Raw genomic sequence first — 19275 nt, 5'->3', positions numbered from 1 at the left:
TGGGAGCCAAAGTAAGCAAACAGGATGACTCATTTATCCTACAGCTAAGCAGATGGACAGATCCTCCAGGACCACAGCAAAACAGGACCAATAAAGCTTTAAATGAAAAGTACTGTGCAAGCCCTGCAAGACAGAAATGCTGCATTCTCTGAAAAGCAATCAGAGCCCACCAAGAGCTGCATTTTTGTGAAACTTAGATATATAGAAGTGAAGTTCCTGCAGCACTATTCAACAGGTGACAAAACAGTAAAAATGATGAAAAAGAGGACTTTCACTTTGTGTCAGGACTGAGAGATTTATATTTTAAGCCACATTACAGAGGAGTTTACTGTTTACAGTGGTCAGTTCTGAGACAATTTAGACTTGTGTAAAAACGTAAAATTGGTTGGTTCACCAGTATAGGGTGCGTTTCCCAAGTTCTAACAAGCTGGTTTGGATCCATGTGAGTTTTTGAAAGTTTCTGCATTATTACTAGGTGCTTGGCTCACCATGTAAGGAACCTCAAGAAAATAATGATGCATCATACTTCTTGAAAACCAGTGCTATATTAGCTCTTCCTGATTTAGCAGTTTGCGTCATGTATAGTAGTCAATGTATAGACTGCTATGGAGTATAAGGTCTAGTGTAATGAACACACTAGAAATGACTAGTGAGTCAGCAAAGAAGGACAGAAGGAAAACGTTTGTTGCCTTCTAGAGGCAAGGTGTTGATAATTAACCAGTTAAGTGCAAGAAAAGATACCAGTGTTAGAAGGAGACAGGGCATCTCTAAGGAAGGGGGAAAAATGCTTATTTTAATTAAGAGATTCTTCTAGGACATCGATCAATCCTGCAGGTAAATAGTCTTTCTCCCTGAACCACAATAATTTTTTTTCTAAGTCTGTCCAGACCCTTTGGAGGACTTCAAATAAGATACCGGCCATAAAGGTAATGTTCCACCCATACGGCATATGCTGTAAGGTATGCAGCATGCAGTTTAACCTGCGAAGAGAGACTGAATCCCTGATGGACAATAAGTTAGGAGAGAAAGAGAAGAGAGAGAGAGTCCATGTTTCATTTGATATAACTACATTAAACATGATTTTCTTTCATTTCTTAACCTGTGCCACTTAAAATATTTGTTTCATCCATTTTAGTGAATAAACGCCCTTCTTCATATCAAGTCATATGTGATTTTTAAGGTCCTGGATTACAACAAGGCCTTCTTCACCAAAAGTGAAGGAAAATCTATAAACTAAGCCAATGCTAGTATTATCCTTCCCAAGTAGTCATTTTGACTACACAGGTCAAGTAGAGCGCCGACACCACCAATGGAGGAAAAACAGAACTGTCATCCAATAATTGATGGCGAATAGGAAGGGTCTGGCAAGCAGCAAGAAACAGGGATGCATGCTTGAATGCAGAGCACCCAAAGGAGACCGTCACAAAGAGCTTGAGGTGTTTACCATGCTGAAGGCTATAGTTTCAGCTGCCCTCCTGCAGTGGTACAGATAGGACTCTGATACAGAAATTCCTGTAAATGTGACTACTTTATATGTTGAAGGATAGTATCTTTTTTTTTTTTTTTTTAGTGGTGTTCTTATAAACAGTCTCTGTTTTTCCACTGGCAGTAGATTAGTTTTATGGTATACCATTAAGTAGCAACATTTTTTCTGATCTACTAGTGCTGCTTGGCCTGCTAGGAATACATGGGCGCTGGCTCCAGCTGGAACTGAGCTGGCTGAAGGCTGTGGAACGGCTGGCAGCCCCTTTTGCAGTATGCATGCACCGAGAGCCCTTGGCTTTCCTACAGTCGCACAGCAGACTTCCTCCCGGGGAGACTCTCTGTGCTTCGGCCTCACACACGCACACTGCAGGTCTTTGTTTTCTTCCTGCAATAGCTGTGGCATTTCTCCAACTCATGGACCATTTTCCATGAGCCACAAAAGTTTTTCCAAGACATGGACCAGACATTTTCAGCACATCTTGTATGCTGCGGTCCACGAGGCATACCTGGATGCCAGATTTCTGACCTTTTGCAATATTTTCTTTTAGCATGAGTCTGTGTCCTTGCTCTGCACAGGGAGCTGCCAGCATGAGAACCATTTCCCAAGGTAGCCCAGCAGCCTCGATTATGTGAAAGGATGTCTCTGGGGTTAAACCTCTCCAACAAACTGCAGTCACATGTCCCGTGACCAATCTTTCCTGTAATCAAGGGTGGATTCATCTAACTTTGTCTTTAAATTAGTAGTTTACCCTGAGTAGCTATTGGAAAAAGACAGACACCTCTAGAGGGCAATTCATCCCTTTTATTTTAGACACCAGAGATAACCGTCTTTCTCCGTTGAGTGGAGAGGAAGCATAAATGGCTAGCTGGGATCAACTGTATTCCTTTCTGATGGTCAAAGGTTGGGTGAGAGGCACCTCACCCTTGGTTATCTTTAGCAACTCCAAGGTTATGGGTAGACTGGGAGTTCTCAACTCAAAAACCCATTTCTTTTCTTGTTTTGCTCTTCTGGAACTCTTGCTTTGCAGACTTGAGTCAGAATAATCATCAAACATTTTCATCAGCTATTCTCATATTTAAAATGATATTTCTGGCTTTCCTGGCAATTTATATGTTTGTTGTGCTTCCCCCCCTTCCACCTTCCCAGCTAATAAAATACAAAATTTGTAAGCTTCTCCCTATCTTGATCTACTAAGATAAGTTCTGTGCACAGAGTCAGTTCTTATTTCCACTGCTCTGACATTTATGCAAGGGTTTAGTTTGGGAACCAGCATGTCTAGTTTGCTGCTCTTCAGATTACAAGTTTGCTCTGTTTTAGATGCTACTTTTGTCAAAATTATACTGTCTGTTTGGCTGCAAAGCTGACATCAAGATCACCTGTGCTGAGCAGAACAAGAAAATGATTTTTGGTACCTGAACTCAGTTTTCCTTAGAAGAACTATTACCACAGAAGCTGTCACTGCCCTGGACGCTACCTCACACCAAGACCATGGGACACCAGCCTGTTTCCCCCTGTAAATGTTTCTTTTAAGTTGTTGCAGATAGATGAGCTCTGCTGACCAAGTGCTACACAGTCCCATGAATGAGGTGGCCTGGTCGCCTTTCCATCGTTAATTTTTCTGAACACAGATGTTGTGGTATAGAGCCTGAGTTCTTGATGTGAGATGGCACTCTCTGATACTGTAATGTTTTTCAGGTCCAATCAGAAACTGGTAAAAATAAGTCCTTAGGAACTGGAGTTTGCCATGAGATTCAGGACATTTTCTTCTCAAAGTATATTGGGACTAAAATCTCTGAACTTGCAGGGATGGCCCTCCCCAAAGGGCTATACCTATGATGACTACCAGCATACCATAATTCTGACTGAAAAAAAGGAGACAAAAATTTTGATGTTTGGAAGCTGAATAAAAGTGACACACCACTTCGGGGAGTTCATGTTAAATTCCTATTCCCACAACAAAAACCATCTCTATTAGTCTAAATTTCCAGCCACAGGCTCAAGAGGAGCCAGTACTTCAAGTTAGTAGCCAGAGAGACAGAGATTACCCAATTCTGCCTGCCCGCAATGAGCCAAAAGCCTCAGGGGACCCCAGAGCAAGGACAGCCATGAGCGTGCTGGGCCCCGAAGGCCCAGGTCCTTTGGCTCGCCAGTATATGGTCTGCCTTTGGCATGGAGGGGCACAGCTGTGAGGATGGAGTGGGAGAGGAAGTGGCCGAGGGATGAAGATCATCGCAGAGCGCTGCATTACCCCACAACACGGGCGTCACTGTGCAGTCGGGGGCTGAGCTGGGAAAAACACACCACTTCGAGAACGGCCTGCCACCCCCATTAGCCACTTCACAGCTTCCTTCCCATCCAGCCAGCACGCCAACACTTATTTTGGGTTTTATTTTTTTCATTTTTCATGAAACATTCTCAAGAACAGTACAGACTATGATACATTTGTTTATAACAATACAGATCAATGTAAAACATTTACATCATTTACTTGACTTGAAAAAGTCTACCTACCATGGAAGCCTTCAGCATGTTAGTATACTAGTAATCAGAGAAGCAAATATCACTTACTTCTTAAAAGATAAACCTTTGTTTCTTTACATTCCCACTGCGTTCAAGACCCCACTGAGTATGTAACATCGGTTCTCTGTATGCCTGAATTTTTATCTCACATTCACATTTCTTTCCCTCCTCTAGGAGGATCTGAGGTATTTAACCTTTTTATGGCACAAATATTCCATATATCAAAAGTTCTATTTCTTTTCTACCACTTAGTCAAATCCAACCCTGCTGCCTACAGCCAGATGTGCTATGATGCTCTTGGAGGATACAGATGGATGGAAAGAACGAGTCACCTTTTGAAAGGTTATACTTATTAACAAACCTAATTTGATCTCTAGTTAGAGACTAGCAATTGCTGATAAAAATGGGCATTACCAGTGTACCTAAAACTTTCTTGTTTTTTTCATGTTCCTTCCAGCAATAGTTCCCCTATAGCTTTCTTCCTTCAAAGAACAGATATCCAAGTGGATTGGCTTTTTTCCACATTTGCAGCCAGCTTTTTCCTATCTGCCCATAAAACGTGTATTTCTTCTCATCTTCAGCATCCTGCACTTGACAACAACAATTCCTGTGGTCTTGTTTGGTTATCACCAATGGTTACCAGTTATTTACTCCCTCCTGATCTGCATCAAGACTGGAATCTAGTTAGATTAACCTAAATAGGAAGTGTTTTGCCTTATGAGTATTCAGTTTGCATACTTCAATTTAAAGGATACATGGTTCCTGAAACTGCACCAGTTTTAGATTGGTGCAGGTTCATTGTTTATGGGAATCCATTCCACACTTTTATATTCATATCAGAGAGGAGAATCAGGTCAGTAATAAAAGAATTAGAAGCACAGAAGGGCAAGATTGCACATCATTACCGATAATTTGTCAAATCACTTCCTAGAATAAAAGCTGGCATTAGTCAAATGACTGTCAAAACAATAAAACATTCTCCAAGTTCTTTTCATGGCAAAGACAATAACATTACACTTGCCTATGAATCTCTAGCTATGAGAGGTCTGTAGATTAAACAGATCTGAATTAGCCAGCGTGCAACCATTATGTTGATGAAGTTACCCCTGGGGGAGGGATATTCTGAAATAGGACACTTAAGCAAAGATTAATCGAAATGGTTAAAAAAAAAAGTGGAAAAGTTCATGGTCATGCAGTTGCCATGACAACTGTATTTGGCTCTGGAAAGAGGGGAAAAAATGGTTCTTCTTAGATTGAAGTAAAACAAAGTGAATCTGGGTATGTAAGAAAACTACTTTCACTCTGGTGTGGAATCATCCTTTTAGAGCAAGCCGCCTTACTTTATTTTTGTAGGTGTTAGGATTTTTCTTTTCCTTTTTTTTAGATGATAAGACTAGTGGAAGTAGAAAGGGTGGGAGTACCTCCTTTTCCCTACACTTCATGTAATCAGGACACAAATCTGGGATTCTAAGTGCTCCAAAATAATATAAATTGCACTCTAGTTATAAAAACAATAGAAGGAGGTTTCCTGCATCTAGGCAGCGTTTTATACAAACTTATATTTATAACTTAGTCAGATCATGGAACACTTGGAGAAGAGGAAAACAAGCTGATATACATCCATCCACTGGGAAAGCAGCAGGCCTGTTCTGAAATGTCTCTCTGTGTCTTATGCGAAGGATATCCAGAATGAAACATTTTCTGCTTGCAGTTGGAGAACACAGCAGAGTTTAAACCTTCGCTATTCTATATCCTTTATCGGCTCTCCGCTTCCAGCACTTGTGTATGCATATCCCCCCCACAATCATACAGGCCAATGCGACGGGAATCATTGCAGTGTACCAGGACATGCCGACAGCTGGAAAAGTAAAGAAATAAAATATTTTCAAAAAAACTCCCAGGAACATATTCTCTAAGTACAAGGGGGAGGAGGGGAAATCACAATAGAAAGGATGTCTGTGAATTAACCTTTCAACAGGGTTGATCATCTGTGAGAGGAACAGGCCTACTGATTCAGCGCTTTGGGAAATGGGTTTATCAAGAAGGGAGGAAGATATTGGAAAACAATAGAGGGTGAGAATTTAAACTTCAGTCTTTTGGCGTACACGTGGCTCCTCCCAAGCCCTGTTCAGAGTAACTATGTGCTCCCTATCTTAATTTGGCCAAAGTAGAAACACTTCAAGCAGGAAATCAAAGCATCACTTCGAGTGTCCCTCACCTCTCCAAGTGGAGAGGGAATATGTAACTGCTAGTCCACTCTGAAACTCTGTGTGCAATTTTCTCATACAGCAAAGCCTATGAATCACTCATTAACAAGCCAAAACTGTGATCTTCCTAAAATACATCTAATTTCCAAGACCAATGTCAATCCACACCATTTTGGATTACACTGGCCTGTACTAGTTCATGAATTGCCTCCTCTGTAGTAACACCTGTGTAGCTCATGGAAGATGTGAGCAGCATATCATTTAACTAAATCCCTCATCATAGGATGCTTCAGTGAGTCATGAGTTATAACTCATAATGAAGACTGTAAATATTCATGTGCCTTTCTAACATGATATGAGCAAGCCTTAGTGATTCATCAACATCAAGCAAAGAAGCAATTAGCATTGCTTAACATTATTTTTACAGCTGGTTCTTGGCCAATGGTCTCTCACATTGTAACATTAATTGCACTGAGCTTAGGGCTTCTTTTCCCGTCACTGTAAGCCAAAATAACAACACCCACCATAATTTACACTTGTTGGGCGGCAGTCTGCATATAAGGAGAAGGAATACTCTGATCTTTACTCTGCTACAGTCTTCCCCCCCGCCCCCATACTCGTTGAGGCACTGGGGGAGATCTGGCCTTGCTGCACCCAATGGGAGTTTGCCACTAATCTTGCTGGGGCCACCATTTCACTCAGTATGTCTAAATTTTACTCCTATCCAATGAACAGATCTAACAGCACAGATCCTTACACCTGTGAAAAAGTTCAATAAGGGGTCTACAGAAAGTGTTTTTTGTGCACAGGCTATTCTAAAACACAATGTAAAGTTGAGTCTACAGGAACCAGTTGTCCCAGGCAATAATCCCGGTAATACTTCCAGCAGTGTAAATGGCTTGGATGGCAATTTAGCACTAGAATAATGAAACTGATTATCACAGGTTTGTCTCTCAAGTAAGCTGACAAACTAGCTACCTTCCTGCTTGACCCTTGTTGGTAGTACTTGGTGTCCGTATCTGTTCCAGGCCAGACACTTGAAGTCTGTGTAAAAATCCACTTCTTTGACAGAATCAAAAATCAATGGTACTTCAATGAAGTTTTCACCATTTTCTATGGTTTCTCTGGAAGAAAAAGAAAAGTAAAATTTGAATTCCTGTTATAAGCCAACTTTTCCCTATTTGATACATTCATTCTAACAGTGCATAGCAGGAAAATGCATTGGATATTTGTTCAGTTCTGAACCAACCCCTCTGTATTAGAGGACACCTGTGTCTTCCACCCCAGTTGTGCCAATAATTTGAGTCTCAGTACGCAGTATCCCTTCTACACTAATTGAATCTTCCAGGAGGAAATAAGAGCTGGATTTGTCCTGCCAAAATAAAGGGAGGGGAGAAAAGCAAACAGAATTCTGTGTACCTTTGAGCTCTCTACACAGCAAGGAAAGACAGACCTAATTCCTTCCATCTAAAACCTATTCATTTCTTACTATCAGCTGGAAGAAGACCTGTGGAGAACATAACCCTGCAAACGTTCACTCAGGAAACTGAACCACTATTCCTCTATAGCATGTGCCCAAAACCAAGAACTTAGTACAGGAAACTGTCTAAAATGTTTCCAGCTTACTTTAACCTGATCATATCATCACCGCAACTATTTAACAGTGGTTTTCTAGCCGCAGTCAAACATTGTCTCTCAATATCTTTTAGTCATTGCTGGAGAAGTCATACAGCTCTTTAATGATTTCTTCATAAGCCTGCTATGCGCTGCAGCAATGGAGTTCCCTGCAGACTCATCCCGGTATTGTACCACAGGAAGGCAGCAACACAACTGGGGGTGCTTTGCCAGAGATTTCTGCAGACAGTTTGTTTTCCTAGCGACATTCAACTTATTTCACCTTAACGCCATTCTGAGGGCTTCCAGCAGAACCTAGGTGGTTCGTACACCATGGGCTCCACGTGACCCCAAGCTAGAGTGGCCATTTTCTGGTGCAATTATGTAACACTCTGCTCATTTGAGTAAGAAACTACACATGCTACTCCCTCCTAAAGCCTGCAGAGACTATAGATATTCCGCAGTACACTTTAGGGCTCCTGAGCATGGGTTTAAGGCTCTCCCGTTTACCCACATACACAACATTATAAATGAATGGTCTCAGTCAAGCTTCAGGGAATATCAACACACATAAGAGCTCTGGCTCACAGCTTAGTTACCACATCACCTCTGGCTACAACTGTGCAATAAATCAGACATGGCCAAGTTGTTTTCTGACACTGAGGCCAAATGGCCAAAAGCAGCCTATATCCATAACTGTTAAACACTCTCATCCCTCAAAATAGGGTTGCTACATGCCAAAGCCCTGTTGGGAATGGTTCCTGCTCCATGTTAAGTCTCAATCCATAGCCAGGATCTGTTTGGGAAGGTGCTAGTTGGAGAGCAACCAGTCTAGCCATTAACATCGTGGGCAATGATGTTCCAGAGCCCAGGAGCTTTTCTGGGTTTGTCTATCAGTAGAGGCAGAGCCACAGTGACCCAGATGAGGGTAACAGGCTTTGTGGACAACCTCAGACCTAAAAGTATGCACGCAGTGAGTTAGCGCTGCTCAGGTGACAGGTACTAAAAGCAGATCTTCCTCCTTCTAGCAGAAAAGCCTTGAGGCATGCAGTTAGGAAGCAACTCAGACTGTCTCTGCAAGACAGGGAGAGACAGTGGATCAGTGCAACAGGATGTGGGACATCCTCCTTCCCCCTCCCCCTAGCACCCCTCCTTGATGCTTCCTTGGCACCAGCTCTAGCACTCACTGGGCTTCTGTGAGTCAGTGTAGCTCACTAACACAAAAAAGAACAACCCTAAGGGAAAATAATAATAATAAAAAAAACCACTGCATCATTTTCTGTTGTCTTAGTGTGATCAAAAGCTCAGTGAAATATGTCATGAATGTGAGCGTTGGCACAAGGGAAAGGATGTTGCAGCTTCCCTGGAACAGGGCAAGGGGAGAGATAAGAGAAGGACTGTGGAGGATCAAATCCTGTTGCTTTCTGCTGCAGTCAGCTCTTACATCAGCTCAGCTGCCCATGAAACTACGCTTCATAAGAAATGAAGTGTTAGCTGCTAGGATGGCAGCATAATATGAACAAAATTCGGAAATAAAGACTTGATTTCACTCCTCATGAGGCTTTCCAGTTTGCCCGTTTGTTTTTCAGCTATCACATTTACCTCAGAACTGTTCATTTCCCATTTCATTACCCGACTTTCAGCTGCACAGTGCAAGTTAAAACAATGACCACAACAAAACTCTTTCAGCCTGACTTACTGTTGTTCCCCAACTGTAACTCTGCTTTGCTTGTAAGCCACATCAACGATGGTGTCATTTGCAAGCCATTCTACCTCAGTATAGACATGGCTGCTCAGTCCAACAAACACTTTACATGGGAGAGTCATCCTGGAGCCTGTTTAAAAAGAAAGATGAAAAAAAAAACATTTGGAGACGTACTAAGAACTGCTCTTTCTCTCGGTGAAAACCAACATCTCCAGTGGGTGATCAAGTTCCTACACACACCAGCCATTACCGCATTCAAAACTGAAGTTAACCCCTGACTGTTTTTGATCACCTACTCCTTGGCAGCAAGATCCTTCAGTTTGTCTATCCTATCCCCTTTTAACCAGATTACTTTACCATTGCAACAATTAGTAACTCTTGCACTGGACACATTCATCAGGAGGCAGAACTGTGATGGCCCACCTCCTTCTCGTGTATTGCAACCTAAAGGGACTGATGTGATCTACTGCTCCAGAGCGACTTGCTTAACCAGCTGTGAAACATCATTCATGGACGCTATAGGCACGGGCACTCAGTTCCAGATAGGATCTCCAGTGATAAAGTGATGATGCAAAAATTCAGGAATTTTGTTATAATTATCGTAACACAGAGATAAAGTGTCTTCACACATTATATTGAAAACACAGGGCTCAATAATGCATACAGCTTCTTGTTATATCTGCGCAGCTGATGATAAAAGGTATATAAACCACTTCAGGGAGCTATACAGGCAAGAGACTGACTTGATAGTCAGTGCTGGAAAGAAAGGTGTCAGCGAAAACTAAGAGTTATGGGACACAGCTCTATGTGTATTACTCGAGTAAAAAAGCATGGTGTAAGATATACCTGGCATTTTCTGAGAAGGGGGAAAGGGAACAGAAATTTCTTGTCATAATATAATCTTCTAAGAAAAATTAAGACCTTATCAAGGTGCTTTATAACTAATGACAAGTGTCTGGGTCAAACATTAAAAAGCAAAGAAAACTGTTTCTTCTCAAGAAAGCTAGATGGCCTGTTCAAAGCTGTCATTCAATATATCTATTTTGAGGAATATTGAAAATGGAAAGTTCTTAATGGAGGAGAAACTCTAAACAGATGATCTAAGGATATAACATGGTTTTCTTGCTTTGTCAGTTGCTAAAATCTCCAGCAGTTTTGTTTTAGCTTCTCCTACATGGAAGATAACATCCAGTCATAGACGATAAGAAGCAAAAATCACTACAGCACAGACCCTCAGCTGATATAATCGAGATGAACAGAACTATAACAATTTATACCTACTAATTACACTCTGAGAGGACCTACTCCAATTTTTCCCTGATTAGATATTTTCAAAAACAACTTTGGGCCTTACCAAGAGCAGCTGATGTAGTCTTTTGAGTTGGATACACAATTACTGGAGTAATTCTCTTTTCTTGTTCTGGACAGAGAGAGAACAGAGGGTCAGTGCTAGCACAACAGAAAATTTGGCCATCCTCCCAGAATTACAAATAGAAATGTGCCACATTGCTCAGCATCTTTCATTTCCCAGTTAACCATTTGATTATACCCACTGTCAAAGAGAGGAATTCCAATTTCAAGTCCAGACAGATATGTTTGTGGAAATAGTGAGATAGGATCAAGCTCAGCTCACATCTTGATCTTGAAAGCAGTGGTCATATGCTGCACCACAAAGAGTTTATGGCAGATGGGTGAGTGTCTTTTGGAAGCAATGGTAAAGGTAAGCGCAAAGCACAGTCCTCTTCATGAGCGGCAAGTGTGGAAATCCTTGCACACCCATTCTCATACTTGCAAAAGTGAAAAGGCCGAGAACTTAGGCAGAGAATGGATGTGTACATCGTGGTAAAATTAGACCTTTGACACTAGCACACTGGCAAGGTACTCTTACTTCAAAAATTGTTTTCACTAATAGGCATCAGTAAATAGGAAGCAGCACTCACAGCCTATCCCTCCCAAAGCCTTATTTCCCTACTTGTGATTTTGTGCTTGAAGGCACAATGCTCTGTACTTGGACCTGCTGGAAAGCAAATTATTGCAATTTAAAAGCACATCCTGAAGATTTCTCTTTGTCTCTGCAAGTTACTGTATGTAACTGTAAGTACTCTGGAAGGTTATTGTAAGAAATCTGCAGTCTGTGAACAATTAACTTACATACTGCAAGCTGGGGAGCAGAACGGCAGTAACTGCAAGTGAGGACAGGTCAGGAGGGTTTGACCCACCTTGTGGTGCCAAGAGGACAAAGATAGGTTCAGACCTCGTGGTCTTTGCAGGCTCTGAATTGTGCAGCCCTGCAGCTGCCGAAGCATCGCCTGGGCTGGGTGGCCAGACTTGATGTGACACTCCTGTCCTCTGGTGGCCGAGCTGCGCACTGGCACTGTGCTCACCGAAACACTGCCGCAGCCATACAGCCAGCAAGGCGATTTTGTTTTATTGGTTTGCGAAATAGTGGCTTTCCCCCATCCCTATTAAGTATATCAAATGTTTTATTTCCTAAGCTCTCTGAAGTCATTTTCAGTGACCCACCGTGACATAAATTATTCAATTTAACAATCACGGGCACTTGCAACATTGAGTTCTGTCTCCCACAAATGTGCTGCTAAATCCCACGGTAAGCGTGATGGTTAGCCAAAGTGCTGATCCGAGCCGCATCAACAGTGCAATGGGAAACTGTTGGATCAGTACCAACAACAAGCTCCTCTGGCGCCCCACGTCCCACTTTTTTGGGCAATTAACTTGGCAGGGCTAAGAGACTGAATGTGAGTTCTCCTCCTGAGTTTCACTAACAAAGATCGCTCTGGCAAGACATTTTCTTAAGTTCTATAAGGTTGTAAAAGGTGAATATTTACCAACAGTCTGCAGTTGAATTGTCCTGGTGATTTCATATGTTACACCTTCATATGGAAAAGACATCTTGCAGGTATAATAGCCAGAGTCTGTCGGTAATACTGAAGTGATGATCAGAGAAGTTGAACCTTCTAGTTTTACAAATTTTTCATTATTGTCTTCCAAAGGCAGCGCATCCTGGAGAAATGACAACAACTAGTATTATGGCTCAAATAGGTGTGGGTCTCTATTACCTCCAGGTGAAATCACTTATCCTTGTCTCTTATAAATATAAGTTCCCTTATGACTGTGGAATCTGAGCAGCTCCATTTTCCCACCAAAGAGCAAGTCCTTCAAATGTGTAACCATCTCTAAAATGCTCTGAGGCACTGTATGAAGTGTGAAGAATTGCTATTTCAATATACATAATGTGCATGTATAACTTATCAATAAAACACATATTTTAAGACAGAGAAGATGTAATAGGCTTTTTCCTGAGTCCTCATAACAGTAATCTTATAAGAGACAAGTACATTTCAGTAACCATGCAGGTTTGCGACAACACTATTACTTTCCCTACATGATCTCAAAAGCTGTGATAAATTCCTGCTCTGTATTACTAACACTCTGTTCATACACAGGTTGAAGTGCTGCTGGGAACTGTTACGTTCCTTTGCCATGAAGACAGGGTAGCTCTTTCTGACAGTTGTGACATGGATTATGTTTTGGAGTGAACCTTTGACTTAAATAAGTTAGTTATAGCCTGGTTCTGAAGGAAAGCCTGCACAGAGAAACTTTGTTAGTATGGTATCAACCATAGCATAGGCACTGCTGTATGAAACCACCCTAGGTGTTATGTCCTATGTTAAGAATGATAGTTGCAAGGGGCAGAACATATGATCATGGTATGAGTGTAAATGAAAGCTAAACCAAGATAAGAGGAAAGTATAAGAAAAATCCCATGCTGTCCAGTGCAAGATTAGACAGCTGTGGCCAGTCAAGTGAGGGATATTTGGCTTTTCAGGCAAAACCAGGCCTGCCTACTTGAAAAGTAATGGACTAGCAAGTTAGGCAAGAGACCAGAGTAAGCTTTGTGTAATAAGTCTGTTTGCAATACCTTCAAATGCTGGATTTCAATTGATAATGAAGACTACACTATTTGAAACAGTTCACGCAGGGGATGCATGCAACAGGCAGTCCACTACAGGGGCCATAACAAGAAACTCACTACCAAAGAGAAGGGCCTAGTGTGAAGTGGCAAACCCTGAATCGGGGTAATCTAGCCTTAAAAAAAGTTAAACTTACTGCAAGAGCATATAATGTGGAGCATTTCAGCCAGCTTATGCATCACATCCTCCTAGGTCTACCCTGGAGAACCTCTCCTAAAATTCACATCTGTCCCCAGAATCCCAGAATATAATGCCATACTGTCAAAATGTTAATGACTTTAACATCCTCACATTCAAGAGAAACAGAAGGTGGAAATGTATCTACCTTTACAAGAGGGATGGGATTAGGCTTTGCGCAAAGAGAAATTGAAAGTTCTACCTTGTACCACCTGAGCTCCAGGTCTGTTTTATTTTGTGTAAAGTCCCACAGGTCAGGGCAAACGACATTTCCAGCAGTGAAAGTGAAAAGGACTTGGAGATAGGCGATCTCACGAGCAGCTGTTTTTTCCACCACTGTGAGGTGGATGGACACCTCAGCACAGTAGGAGACATTCCTGCAGACAGAGCAGGGGACACATTCAGCTGTGAGCACACACCCACTACGAGGACTCAAGTTACACCCTTCAAATCAATGGGAAATGAATTTGAAACCTGACAGCCGCGAGTTAAAGCTGATTTGAAACTGGTAACTCCTGGCACTGAAACTTTTTCTCTAGTAATTGAGCTGATGTGACCCAGGCCAGTGTATTCCTCTCTGCCCCTGTGTTTCCTGCTGATGTGACCAAATCCTGACCACCTTGTGGTTTGAGAGGTGCCCTCGCTCCCACAGCCAAGCTCTCTGCCCCTTGATTTGATGCCTCTATTTTGTGTCATTCATTTCTTCACCGCTCTATTTCTCTCCTTAGCTCTTGCTAAGAGGTCAAGACTGAGGTCATACCAGCAGGGATGCTGGAAAATCACTGATACTGGTTTTGGCACAATCTAAACATGTTGATGACGTTTGCTTCAGAGTTTCAAACTTTATTTTTTTGGTACATCAAGTTTGCTCTAGACCCTGAGGCCAAGTCATGATTTTAATTTTGCAAAGAGGGGAAAAAATGTGTCTTCCTAAGTAGTAGCAGGTGCGTCATGAACCATTGCTTTCAAAGAACTCTTAACTGTAAAAATTCTAATGATCGGGACGTAAAGAACAAATAAAAGCTTAAAGTATGTATTAAAACACATCTACGCATCTATTGCACAACAACTAATAGACATTTCTGTGAGAATATGTTGTTTTCCACAGAAAAGAAGGCATTCCTGCTTTGAAAGTTTGACAATAACTTTTCTTTCTGGCACAAGGTGGCAATCACTTCCAGTCCTGAGGAGGAACAACTTTCTCTTTCTGTTTAATTGCTGCACTAACAACATCAGCATAGATCATTTGGGGGGGCAGGTTCTTAAGCCCTGCCCTTTCCAACCTCTGAGAGCATGTCTCTGAGAAACACCTTCATGCACAGCAGCATTTAACTTCTGCCAAGTGTCCCTGAAGCAGGGGTCTGTGTGTGTGCTGGGCTGAGAGCTGCTGGAGCACTTCTGCATGCTCCATGAGTCCAGGCAGATGGACTCGCAGTACTGTGGAAGCACTCTGTTGGGCTGTCACGTACAGCTTGGGCTCCTAAATCCAAAATATTTGTTCAACAGAAGCAGAGATCTGCAACATTTGTCTCTATGCTCATTTTAAAGAGTGTTGAAAAAATGGAGTAGTTGAGGAGCTGAAGCAGAATAGTCCCCAAAAAAAAAGGGGGGATAAACAACCCTTCAAAGTCTCAGGCAACCCATCGATGCTCTTGGACAATGATTTCCAACCTTTCATTATTCCAGCCTCACTATCAAAGTCTTCTCTTCTGCCCCACCACTGCAATCTCTGTTAAGACATGCGGAAGGACCAACTTATTATGCACAGCATAATTTATTAGCTTGAGTTTTACCTGCCTCTCTCTTCTACTATTGACACACCTCACTCATGAGGTATGCCTTGCCAGCAGGAAAACAGTGCTTTATAGAGGCAACTCCAGATACCGAGTTATGTTTTACACCATAAATCCCAGAACAACAAGGTGCCAGTTCTCAGATGTGTACTGGAAGGCCGAATGGAAAGCAGAGATGGCAGCGTACAAGGACACAGGAAGCCTTCCAAAGTTGGGAGGTTCCAAGGTTCAGGCCCTAAGAAGGACAATTATTTCCTTCTTCCTCAGTCATCCACAAATGCAGATTCTGGATCCTCTTTTGAAACTATAGGGCAGGCTGTCAGACTGCAAAACCTCAAAAATGACCAAGAAGGCTCAGAAAAATCATGGCTCAGGTTTTACCCTACTGCAGTATCACAAGTCAAGTACTGTTCTCGTAAAAACACTAGCTATCAGGTCTCACGAGATCTTCCAGAGAAATCAAGGCAATCGAATTCTGTTTTAAATGTAAAATGGAAAAACAATTAAGATCAGGGAAAAGGAACAGTCACTTCAAAGCCACAGTGCCCCGATATATGCTTCATAATGCAATCTGAAATGAGAATGATACTGTTTGCTTCTTTAAAATTGTCAGGTAAGGGTTCCATTCTATAGAATAGTGTCTACAGTATACTTCTGTTTGACGTAACCCTGACTGACTAGTAAATAAATTAGAACAAAATCTTTTGTATGCTATTTCCACATGATATTGCAGTCAGATTGGCAATATTTGGTCATGACTTATCCAAATGGTAATGTATTTAGCAGGCACACAATGCATTTAACAGTTCTAACTTTCCACATTTTTTCTCTAATAAAGTTGGTGAGGAAATGATCTTATCCAAACCTGCTACAAGATAAGCTGCTGCAAGATATACAAGATAACTAGATACTAGAATCAAGCTAAGAATGCATTTTAGATACAGTCTTCTTGTTAGTGCACTGGATTTTCTTTTCCATACCTACCTTCTGGTGCAGATATATACTCCTGAGTCTTCTAACATTGCTGGTAAAAACCAGAGTGCATCTCCTTTTGCCCAAATTCTTGGATCTTCCTCTCTTCCTGATATCATGGTTTTTGAATCATTTTTATACCATGTGATATTAAGGGTCAAGGCAGAAAAATCCAAATGTTTGTATCTGGGGGAAGGGCATTTCAGAACCACAGGTTCTCCATGCAGTTCATAGTAGTGTTTGAAAAACACGGTGTGATCTGGGCATTTTTCTACATAAATCAGAGACATTTTTATATTACTATTAGTCTGTCACATTAAAGAGGGAGAGAAATAGAGACAGAAAAATGAAGCATATCCTTACCCGTGCTTTCCACTTGCTGGATTCTGAAAGCAGAGGCTTCCATTGTGCATGCAACCAGGACAAAGAAGACCCCACACATTTTTTCCCAAAGGAAATGGAAAGGAGGAGACTGGGGGAAAGCTTCTTGAAATCTGCAGCAAAGTTTATTGAAAGACACAAGATACAATATAAAATACTCTACATTAACTTGTATTGTAATAGTTTTTACATCATTAAGAATTAACTGCTCTTTTCCTAACTGCAGAACCTGGTGAGCTTTGGTTCACCCTGAGCAAAGAGAAGGGCTTCTTCATCTCTAATTCATGCAGGCTGACTTGTGGAATAAGAGCATCTGGTTTGGCACAAACACATCAGTTCTGTCACATTCCTTTCACTCCAGGATATGCCAACAACATGCAACAAGATGCTGCTGTCCCCACGGCTTCTGAGGGCAACAGCTAAGGGTGGAAAAACATAGCTCTGCTTATTTTGCAATAAAGTGTGACTGAGGCACAGGCCATCAGATTTGAGTTAGCTGTAGCACAGCTAGTCTGGGTAACCACAGGAACAAAACTGCAGCAGAACAAATTTTAGCACCCTACACAGTCACTCCACGTCTGTCCCAAGGTTGTACAGCCCTCACTAAAGCCTGTTTTGCTTTACCTTTCCCCCCTCCAAAGTAGACAAGCTAGCATAGCTCAGGCTGCAGGCATACTTCCTCATATAGCCAGAGCCAAGCTTTCAAAGCCTTCATCCAAACTTTCTCTTGGGACAAAATACTTTGCATCCCACAGCATACATACCCACCTTGCTGCTCGTACGCAAGGGAGTTTTCAGTGTGCCTGCTATTACCATCTGTGCAAATAAAAGATGAGGAAAACCCTGAACAATTTGTCCTAAAAATCTGACACAGTGATACAAGGGGAAAAGAACCTATCCACTGCCAGTCATTCATTAACTATATCATCTGCATTGGCTTAGCTGGCACAGGACAGCTTCTGTGTACATCACTGAATATTTTCTGGTCTGCCACAAGATTTCAACTGCTGTAATTCAGTTGATTTCAGGAGAGTAAGTCCTGTGGACTTGGTGTATAACAAATAGAGACTTAATATATAGCAAGTGCAAATGTCTCATAGCATGTGTTTATATGTCATCTGAGTGTACAGCATGCAAAAATACATGAAACATGCTATATTTGGGCATCAGTTTATGCCCTATATATAAAGTATTTATATACATATACACACATGACACATGACTATATGTATTATATAGTACATATAGACACATGACATATGGTCTTTCTACTTGCTGTAGCTATACAAAAATGTAAATTATATACACTTAACGTTAGCCTAACACTATGATTGTCCTGTAGGACAATTATTAAATGACTGGAGAGCTACTTCAAACTGTATCCAAAAGCAGAAATGTATTTCTCACAGAATGAATGCACTCATACTCATAGACACATACAACCATAGACGTCTTCTGTGTATCCATAGTGCTTGTATTTATAATGTGTATTTAGTCATAATTTCTCCCTATTCCAGTGGCTAAATGTAGCTGACATCTAATAGTTTGACTGTAATAAACTGTTTCCAGCTTATTATCTTCTTTACAATAACACAAAAGCAACAGCTATCTCAGTAATACTCTTTCACAACGACGTCTTCTCCCATACTGCTAGGTCTGCAAACATTTCCAGAGAATTGGGATGGAGCAGTATCTCCTCTCCTCACAAAGTCTGTGCCATTGTTTGCTGCATTAATAAGCCTCATGGTTCAAATGCTATCCTAGTTTGCCCTATGAATGAACTTGGCTCTTTTGTTCAGAGCTTTCCAGTCCTTCCAGTTTGGTATCTAGCAGCCTCCACAAGTCCCTATCCAATCTGAGGCTTTAGGGGTGGTTTTCATTCCCAAATTTCCATCAGATTCACTTACCTGTGGTTCTGCATTCTTTCAGCATTAGTTTCTCCTGAAAAGATGTAAGATCAAAAATTGCTACTAAGCAGTTTATATAGAGTTTAACTCAATACAAAACGGAAATTTGTCTCTTGTTGCCCAATCAAGTTTGTGTCAGAACCAAATGACATTTTAGACACACCTTTCTTTCCTTCCGTAGAGTTACAGTGAGAGAAAGAGAGGGAGAGCGAGAGAGAGAGAGAGAGAGAAGAAAAAAATATGTGTATGGGTTTCCCAAAAAGGGGAAATGACTGCTAAATATATGACTAAATTTCCCTTTTTCTGACGAACTGTAGTTTGCATACACTCATATTTTCACATGACTATTTTACATTCTATCTAATATAAAACATTCTCACAAGGAACAAAAGCTATCTTGCAGTTTATTTGGCGTCAAAATAATCACAGTCTTCATATGTTGTCTTTAGTAAGTTTTCTTACGGACAATATGGCAGGATTTTCTTCTTTTGTGATTTCTCACATCACTTGTGAATCACAAA

At 41.3% G+C, this 19275-nt stretch overlaps 1 protein-coding gene across 1 annotated transcript; it reads right to left on the bottom strand.

Moving 5' to 3' along the window:
• Nucleotides 1-3860: 3860 nt before the first annotated feature.
• IL1R2 (interleukin 1 receptor type 2) lies at nucleotides 3861-18822 on the bottom strand. The gene is made up of 9 exons (XM_026103165.2): nucleotides 18755-18822; nucleotides 16830-16960; nucleotides 16479-16737; nucleotides 13904-14078; nucleotides 12379-12553; nucleotides 10887-10952; nucleotides 9527-9662; nucleotides 7192-7337; nucleotides 3861-5864 (listed from the first exon to the last, which is right to left on the bottom strand). Exons 1-9 carry the CDS (start codon nucleotides 18766-18768, stop codon nucleotides 5737-5739), a joined length of 1230 nt encoding a protein of 409 aa, XP_025958950.1. The 5' UTR covers nucleotides 18769-18822; the 3' UTR covers nucleotides 3861-5736.
• Between the last annotated feature and the right edge of the window lie 453 nt (nucleotides 18823-19275).

This window comes from Dromaius novaehollandiae, chromosome 1, assembly GCF_036370855.1.
Source record: "Dromaius novaehollandiae isolate bDroNov1 chromosome 1, bDroNov1.hap1, whole genome shotgun sequence".
Lineage (NCBI taxonomy): Eukaryota > Metazoa > Chordata > Aves > Casuariiformes > Dromaiidae > Dromaius > Dromaius novaehollandiae.
The sequence above is the reverse complement of the archived record's forward strand: the minus strand, read 5'-3'. Positions and strand labels throughout refer to the sequence as shown.

Bases quoted from the DNA above. Each gene is read 5' to 3' on its own strand.
- IL1R2 (XM_026103165.2), bottom strand. The intron at 16,738-16,829 runs GTAAGGATATGC...TGATTTATGTAG, and splicing joins CCAGCAAGTGGAAAGCACGG to AAAAATGCCCAGATCACACC. The intron at 9,663-10,886 runs GTAAGGCCCAAA...CTTTTTAAACAG, and splicing joins GACTACATCAGCTGCTCTTG to GCTCCAGGATGACTCTCCCA.